Consider the following 9,283-nt stretch of genomic DNA (forward strand, 5'->3'; position numbering starts at 1 on the left):
ACATGGTACGTATGCGCTTCTGATGGCGATCCCTCTCGTGCTCTGCTTGTGAGTGCATACCTGTTATGCGTTCTGTGTGACGTGCATTTCAAAGTGCAAAATATGGCAGTCGTGTTACATTCTCCAATTCTCATTCCGTTCCATATTTCCATTCAGTGCTTGGACAATGGACCACGACCAACCAAACATTTGACGTACAGTAGTTCAGTAACTCACCTCCACCGACGAAGCAAACAGTGACAGCACATAGTCTCTGAACTTGAATGGGAAACATTCTCAGTCCTTCACTAGGAAAACAAGACAACCATTTCACATGTTTATACTTTTCCCCATGCTCGTCAAAGTTGAGCATATTTATAATACTGATGTGCGTGCCGGTAGTTGCATTAGATTCTCTCATTACACTTCACTCGGCACTTGAACCAACAAACACTTGTTGTAAAGTATACTTCGGTAACTCACCTCCAGCTCCGACGGCTCCTAAAATCTCCTTATACGAAGCAAACATCTGAATGGAAACCATTTTCAATGCTTCCCTGAGAAAACAGGCCAATCATTTTCATGTTTATACCTTTTCCTATGCTTGTGACTTAATCATATTAGTACTTAAACAAACATCAAAAGTAAGATGAATTTTGCAAAAACTCTTTCCTTGAAGACTTACAAAGATCAGAATGGCAATCTTTCAGGCTATGTACAAGACAAACTGTACGATTATCAGAAGCAGTAGTTCTAGTGGAACTAAAAAGTTGCAAGTACACCGTGCACAAAACTGAAGGATCATCTATCATTTGAAGTTCACTATATGTTGGCTGATCTTTGCATCTCTGGATCAGCGTTTATACTGGACAGGCAGGAGACTACTTCCATGATAGTTGGCCGCCTGAATTGATTATGGTCAACACACTTGCAAGCGGCTTCAAGCACCTTCAGCATTTGCTCTTCATACCCTGTTCCTCGAAGTGTTGGATCCAGGACCTCAATCTGCTTTCCCTCAGACCTCATCTGTAGAACCCATGGGACAAGTTCTTTTGGTGTACAAAATACCGAAACAGGTCGCCTTCCTGTGAGCAGCTCAAGCAGCACTACTCCGAAACTGTATATATCACCTCTCAGCGTAGCAACCCATGCTTGCCCATACTCGGGTGGGATGTAACCCATAGTACCTACCAGCTCCGTTGTGACATGGGTGTTGTTGGGAAGGATCAATCTGGCTAGCCCAAAGTCTGCAACATAAGCTTTAAATTCTTTGTCCAGTAGGATATTACCAGATTTGATGTCACGATGGACAATTTGAGGGTTGCAGGCATCATGGATATAAGAAAGGCCCAGGCTTGCTCCTTGTGCGATCTTGAGCCGAGTAGGCCAGTCAAGCAATAAGCTAGCACCATCATCCCTGTTATGGAGCCAATCATCCAGGCTTCCATTCTCCAAGTAGGAATATACGAGAAACCTCGAGTTTCCCTGGATGCAGTAACCCCACAGTGGTACAAGATTTTCATGTTGTGCCCGGGAGAGTGCATCAACCTCTGCACTGAACTCCCTTTCCATTAGACACATTTCACCATTGAGCTTTTTGATTGCCAGCTTGGAGCCATCAGATAGCTCTGCCTTGTAGACTAATCCATGACCTCCACATCCAATGATGTTTGCCTTATCAAAGTTGTTCGTAGCTTTCAAAATGTCAGCGAATTTGAGCTTGTTTTCTACTCCCTTGCCTTGTGCTATCCGCACCACAACTAATGTTTGCTCTGAACTGGAGTAGAATGAAGGTTCTTCAACATCTCCATTACTTTCCCTTCTATTTTTTCCTGTAAAACCCTTCTGCCTAATTGAGACAAGGAGACGCGCCAGCAACAAAAGAATAGCAATGCCTCCGAAGAACACGCCAAATGCAATCGAAAAAACAGCTTTCTTGTCTCGTTTTTTTCTGGAGGATTGAGATATTGAATCTTTACTGCATTTGTGAGTGAGCATAGAGCCACACAGCTTTGGATTCCCATTGAAACTAGAATTCTGAAATGTATTAAACTGGCCTCCAGATGGAATAGGTCCTTCTAGGTCATTGTTTGAAATGTTGAATTCTGAAAGGAAGTTCAGGGTGTTCAATGCAGCTGGGATAGCACCTGTGAGATTGTTGCTGGACAACTCTAGCACCTGCAAGTTCGTGAGGTTGCAAATCGATTGGGGGATCTGTCCAGATAACTTGTTGAAGCTGAAATCAAGTACAGCAAGCAAGTTCAACTGACCAATCTGTGGGGGGATCACACCTGTGAATTTGTTGTTGCTTAGATTCAACATTGTTGGGAAAGATGTAACCACACGGTATTGAAGTGATGGGCCAGTATAAACAGGCAGCTCAAAGACCCTTGGGTCCAAATGAGTTGTGTTGTCAGTTGATTTTAGCATTGGCATCTCCGTGAATGTTAAGGGGATTTCTCCTGTAAGAGTGTTGTTTGACACATCTATATAGAAGAGACGGCTTAAGGAGTTGATCCAGTCCGGTATTGGTCCAGTGAGTTGATTGCTTCTTAAAATTAACATCTTCAGTTGTGTCAATCTTGATATCCATACAGGTATTTTTCCAGATAATTGGCAACCATCCATGTCCAAGACCTGAAGATTATCAAAACCACCAATTCTGTCATCCTCTGGCATGAGCTCTCCCTTGAAATTGAACGAAATAAGCAGGGTGGTAAGGTTCTTGCTGCTCTTAAGGATCTGAAGCGCATTTGCGATGTTTGTGAAATTGTTTTTACCAAGTGACAAGAAGGACAGGTGCTTCAGATTGCCTATTCTCGATGAGAGCTGCCCATATAATTTGTTGTTAGCTAGCCGCAGCGCAGTCAGGTTACTGCATGAGTACATACTTTCTGGAACTGTACCGGTGAAGTTGTTGGACCAAAGATCTAAAGTTCTCAGATTGGGCAGGTTGGAGAAATTGACATTGCTAAGTTCTCCACCGAGTTTGTTGCTCTTGAGGTCAATTGTTATGAGATTTGTGCAGTTGCTCAGAGCATACGGCAGCTCCCCTGACATGTTGTTGTTGTTCAAATGGAACTCCTCCAGTCTCTTGAGTTGACCTATATAATCTGGAATCTTTCCACTGAATTGGTTCCCTCCAAGATCAAGGGTTACGAGATTTCTGAGGTTGACTATGCGCTTATTATCAAGAACTCCATATAAACCATTGTTTGCGAAAGACAGGTATTCCAACGAGGTTGCATTGAATAGTTCATCTGGGAGTCTTCCACTGAGGTTGTTATACCCAGCCCTGAGCTCTCTTAGCTTGGAGCAATCACCAAGTCCTGGGGGTACGCTGCCACTGAATTTGTTGAAACACAGATCAAGCACCTTGAGGGATGGCAAGGTGCTACATAATCGAGTTGGTATCTGCCCAGTAAAGCTGTTATTGCTGGCATTGAGTGCGATCAGATTCTCCATTGCTTTCCATGTGGTGGATGGAAACTGTCCTGCAAATAAGTTGCTTGAGATGTTTAGTACCTGCAGAGGCCCGCCAGGGGTTGAAGATGACAGCAGCTCTTGGAGTGTCCCATTGAGCTGGTTAAAGCTAACATCAAGTGTAGTAATGCTGCTGGACGACACCAATCCCAGCGGCAGACCACCTGACAGCGAGTTGTCAGAGAGATCAAGGTGCTGCAGCCCAGTAAGGTTTCCAAGAGATTGTGAGATGCGCCCCTCGAGGCCCTTTGAAGGCAGCAAGACATGGGTGACCGTCCTATCTTGCCTGCAGGTGATCCCTTCCCAATTGCAGCAATCTGTGCCATTCCACCATGTCGCAGAGAGGCCACTGTCTTGTGAGAGCTCGGCGAGGAACTGGAGAAGGGCGCCCTTCTCCTGCTGGGTGCAGCAACTGGTTGGAGTGGCCAAGCAGAACAGCAGCACAAGAGCAAGGCCAAGGGAAGGTATGCCCAGTATCTTGCTGGAGAAATGGAGTGTCTGCATGGTTTTCTGGTGAAACTAGCATGTAAGCAAGAGCTTGAGCTGTGCCCTGACTGGATGCATCAATGGTGGTCTAGTCATGAAAGCGTGTGATGGGGAAGGAGAGAAGCAGATTTTGCTCTCATTTTGTTTTGTCCACTTGTAGTCGTAGTCACCATGAAGGAAATCAAGGTCATAAAAATTGGATTTTACACAACTGCCACCAGCTCACCAGCAGCTTCCTGGTTCACACTGGTGTTTCCCTGTTCCACCATTGGCCGCCTGCTGTAATCTACTGACAAAGTCAATTGCCCAATCGTCCTGAATACCGACCGCAAAAATAAAAAAAAACTGCTTTGTGGACTGTGTAGTCGTCCATGACTTTAGGATCCTTACTTAATTATATCAATCAACATGCCTTAATTTACTAGACCTGACATCACCACTCTTACCGGTTTCACTAAACAAATCCAACTTCTTCCCACTAGCACTTGACCAGCAAATTTACTTCTTGACGTATCCTTTGCCTTTTTTTGAACAGGAGAAGGAGAAGGTGTGTTTAAAGGGCAGTCCGGTGGACGTAGCTCCCGCTTGCGCAGCGTCCGGGGAAGGGTCCGACAACTTTCGGTCTATTGTACGCAGCCTATTCCTACATTTCTGTAAGGCTTTTTCCGGAACTCTAACCCGTGACCTCATGGTCACAACTCACGAGGCAACAGCTTTACCGCTGCGCCAAGGCTCCCCTTCAGAAGATGTGTTTCTGAAAGAAAAATGAAAACAGTTGGGTAACGGCTTGCAGAATATTCTGAAAGGTGCTTGCGATCGAGAGCAAGCATCGGTGTTGCAGTCCGTGTGTGGACAAACCCAGGCAAGAAGAAGTGCAATCTTGTTGCTTGATGGACAAGGTGGATGGTTGACTTGCTGGGTGATATGTCCTCTCTTCCAACCTCTTGATTTACTAACCCTTATCACGCGAGCTTCATCTGATGCTTACCTTTGCTGTTGCTTTCGGTTCTCCTGCTCACTGGCGCACTATTATATTGTGGACCATGGACTGTGACGCTTTGTGGCTATCAACTGAATTCGGAAGGGGTTCAAACTTCAAAGTAATCTTGGTAGCGTGTGAGTTGTGTGACAGTGGCAGACAGAACCATGTATTAATCTGTACTGCTTTATTATCTTAAAAATTATATCTGAGTTGGTAGCGGTCCGTTCACCCTCATCGAGATTATCTATTGAGCTATTAACATTACTAGATGCCAACTGTTATGTGGACATAATATTGATTCAAGCGTTGTATACATTAGGATAATTACCAAATTTTGCACAAAGTTATGGTCTATGATGACACAAGTGTTTAAATGACAGATGCAATATAGAGAGAGAACAAACAAATTTTGTAGCAATAGATAAGCATTTTTCTTTCTGTTACCGGTTTAATTTTAGTTCTTGATGATGATTGATGATGCGAGGTGCAATGTATCATCACTATTATGTTCTAGATGATGCACTCTATCATTGATCATTATATGTGCAGTTAACGAGTTTTCTCTACCAACTGAGAAAAAATAGCAAGTGCCAGAGGGGCATGGAGTTTTGGCTCACAACTTCTCGTGAACCATTGTGAACAGTAAAAGAAAAAAAAATCCAGAAATATAGAAAAAAACTGATTTTTTTTTAACAAAATGTTTGAGTGTTCTACGTATGTGCAAAATTTCATGATCAGTGCTGTAAAATGCCCATCTAGAAAAATCCGTGCTAAAAAAGGTCATTTTTAAAGCACTGGAGCACCATTTTTTCCCCAGAACACCAGGAAACCTGCGCGTAGATAGAACACCAAACATGTTCGTTGCCCAAATTAAAGTTTATTTTTAAATTATGCTTGCTATTTTTTCGGATTTTGCTATTCATCTAGATATACTTATGAGCTCGGGGGCATAATTGAATTTTTGGTGCCAGGCACTCGGCATAATTAAGGCTTTTCAGAAACTGAAGTCTTGACATTGCGTATTTTATTTGCCTGGTGCAGGATCTGTATTACAGGTACAGTACCGACTGAAGAACACAACACAGGGGATCAAAGGCGCAAAGTATTTGGCGTGGCGTGTCAGCCTGGGGATCAAGCGTGTGTTCCAACATGGTGATGTTTTCTTTTTCAACACGTTTTTTTGTTGAGTTGCTTTTTCAACGCGTTGATGTAGCAAGATCATGGGCTCCCGAATGTGTTTTTCTGCGTAGTGCCACCTCACTATTCACACTTGGCCACTTGCAGCAGAGAAATGGTGGTGAGACCCGACTACCGGACAACGATTCAGATCGCCAATTACTTGACGTGCTGCTGCGGACGCGTAGTTGCTCGACGCGTCTTCTTCATGGTCTTGGATGGTTTGAAAATGGGTCGCGCTTTCCATTTTATCCTTTCCGCCAAACTATGGGGCATTCTTCGGAAGCGGCGATTCGGCGCTCGGGTGCACCTGTGCGTGAACAGTAAATAAAATCATTTAAAATAGCAAAAGAAATAAAAAAACTTCTGAACTTTTTTGGCATCTCAGATGCTGGAATGGCGTGATGTGCCTGCAAAAAATTGTGATGTTTGGACATTTGAGGATGTCGTGACAACAAAACAAAAAATCGGATGTGAAAGAAACTTCTAAAAAGTACATTGTTGGGCTTGAATTTTTTTTTGCCTAGAAATCCTCGAATGTCGAAACATCACGAAAATTGCACGCTCCTTGAGTACTCGATCATTTTCGATGCCCATAAAATTCAGAATTTTTTGAAACTTTTTACTATTTTTTGAATTTAATGTGCATCAGGTGTAGATGAGCCCGGGCTCAGACGTGAATTACGTCTACTTTCTTCCAGTTGTTCGACCATGACAGCCCCCGCTTTGCCTCGCTCGCCCTACAATGGCAACAACCTCCGCACTCGTCCTCTACCACTAGTGACAACCCTTTTTTTTTAGCAACCATCGTGACGTTGAGACCCGTATATATGATACATCAGCGTACTCTCGATTCTTGAATGAACAAAGATTTCCCCTTTAAGCACACTCTAGTTTATATGCATAATTCTATGGCCAAAGCTGAGTGCCCTACCCTGAAGAACTAAAACGAATAAACATATTTCAGCCCCCCCTCCCCCCCAAGTTCATTCTGCGATGAATATGGTAGATTTCTTCGGCCTTGCACCTATTATTCACAGAATCAACAATAGCAAGTAGATCTTTGATGATGTGATGAGTTATCGTCTTTGGTCTTCTTCCTTGTCGTTTCGTGCTCTCTTCTTGTTTATCCGGTGTGTTTGTCTCTCGACGAACAACATGACATTCTTCCCCTTACTTCATATGTTTCCACCCTGATGCCCAAGCCCATGGTTCACCGATCACTCACCCTACATTGCAACAAGCTCCGTGCTCATCCTCTCTATTACTAGTGATAAACCCATATCGTGTAAGCAACATAACATTGAGGCTCACACATTCAATGCATAATACTGCCAAATATATATTATTTCTCTTTTTTAAGCACCCTTTCAATGGATATTCTAAGGCGAAGTCGAACACCATACTTGTAAAGCCCAAGAGTTGCACTATATAGACCAGCTAATTGCCCGTGCGTTGTGACGGGGCATATATATTCTAGTCTTTCAACATAAATTGTGTCTAAAACATATCTAAGATTCTCATGCACATCGGATGGCATTGTCAATGTTTTATCGTTAAACCACTCTTGCTCTTTTCTTCTACCCACTATCTCCGTCTATCCACCTCCCTGGTCCAAGCTCGCTACCTCAGCTCGTAGTCTCTCTTTCCACCACAACAACCCAATCCATTCATACACACTTCGAATTACAAACATGCCAACAATGTCATTTTTCGCATCATTCATGTTTTAGTACGTTGGGCCCATAGTTTCCATTGTGCCATGGTAAAATTCTTCTACCCACTATCTTCGCCTATCCACCATCGCGGTCCAAGCTCGGTACCTTAGCTAGTAGTCTCTCTTTCCACCACTGCACCCCAACCACTCACACACACTTCGAAATACAAACATGTAACGTTGCAACTGTGTCATATTTCGCATCATGCATGTTTTAGTATGGTGGCCCCATAGTTTTTGTTATGCCACGGTAAACTCCCCCCCCCCCCCCCCCCGCCACGCATGGTTAAACCACTCTCACTACTAGGAAAAAGCCTATACACAGAATCTTACCAGCAGCGCTCCTCAAAATACCACGCTACTGCTATTTAGCAGCAGCGCGTGATATCAAAACGCGCTGCTGAAAGGAAAATAGCAGTAGCGCGTCCACCACAAACCGCGCTACTGCTATAATTGCCATGACCTCGCCCCCCCCCCCCCCCCCCGCTAGTTATAGTAGTAGCGCACTATACTGAACAACACTAATGCTATAGAAGTTAGCAGCAACGCGCTTCGAGGAAAACCCACTACTGCTAAGATCAGCCCACAAGTTTAGTCCCACCTCGCTCCGTGAACAGGGTGTTTACCACCTTAAATATGTTATTTCTGAAACTACCACAACTAGTTGGTCTTCACTGAACTCTATGTGTAAAATTTGTGGCCGCAATATGAGCCCTCTCCGGTTCCTACCGGAGAGGACTCATATTGACAATTCAGATTATACACAAAAAGATCATTGATGGCCAATGTATTTTTGCATTGACGTATTTTTTGTATAGTTACACTTAGCAGTAGCGGTTTATATGCAAAGCGCTACTGCTATTCAGATTAGCTGTAGCGCGTTTTGGCAAACGTGCTACAACTATCCCTACCTTATCCCCACGCGCACGACCGGCCCTCACTCACACTCTCACTCTCGCTCGCGTGCCGATAACCGTCGTCGTGCGTCGCCGCCGCCGCCGCCTTCGTCCGTCCGCCGCTGAGGTACTCCCCTCCTTCCGTCCCTCCTCCCTCCTCCTCGCACATCCTCCCTCCGCCTGCGGCCGCCCTTCCCTCCTCGTCGCCGCCCTCCTCCCTCCGCCTGCGGCCGCCCCTCCTCCCTCCTCCGCCGGCAGCCCTCCTCCCACCGCCCTCGACCTCGCCGCCCCTAGTTACCTCTCCGTCGCCCCCACCCCCTGCCACTAGTTAGTACTAGATTTAGTAGTAGTAGATGTTAATTTAGGGTTCATAGCTAGTACTAGATGTTGCTTAGTTAGTACTAGATTTTTAGTAGTAGTAGATGTTAATTACTAGTAGTGATGGTACTAGTTAACTAGGGCAGTATGATTAATAGTAGTTGTAGTTGAACTACTTTAGTTGTAGTTGAACTAGTTTAGTAAGTAAATTAATAAACTAGTTGAACTAGTTGAATTAATAGAACT

The 9,283-nt window shown here is 44.3% G+C and overlaps 1 protein-coding gene across 1 annotated transcript; it reads right to left on the reverse strand.

The window, feature by feature from the left end:
* Positions 1 to 629: 629 nt before the first annotated feature.
* LOC123136350 (tyrosine-sulfated glycopeptide receptor 1-like) lies at positions 630 to 4,037 on the reverse strand. Its single transcript, XM_044555720.1, has one exon. The coding sequence runs from the start codon at positions 3,964 to 3,966 to the stop codon at positions 802 to 804; it is 3,165 nt and encodes a 1,054-aa protein (XP_044411655.1). The 5' UTR covers positions 3,967 to 4,037; the 3' UTR covers positions 630 to 801.
* Positions 4,038 to 9,283: the final 5,246 nt, after the last annotated feature.

This window comes from Triticum aestivum, chromosome 6B (assembly GCF_018294505.1).
Source record: "Triticum aestivum cultivar Chinese Spring chromosome 6B, IWGSC CS RefSeq v2.1, whole genome shotgun sequence".
Classification (NCBI taxonomy): domain Eukaryota; kingdom Viridiplantae; phylum Streptophyta; class Magnoliopsida; order Poales; family Poaceae; genus Triticum; species Triticum aestivum.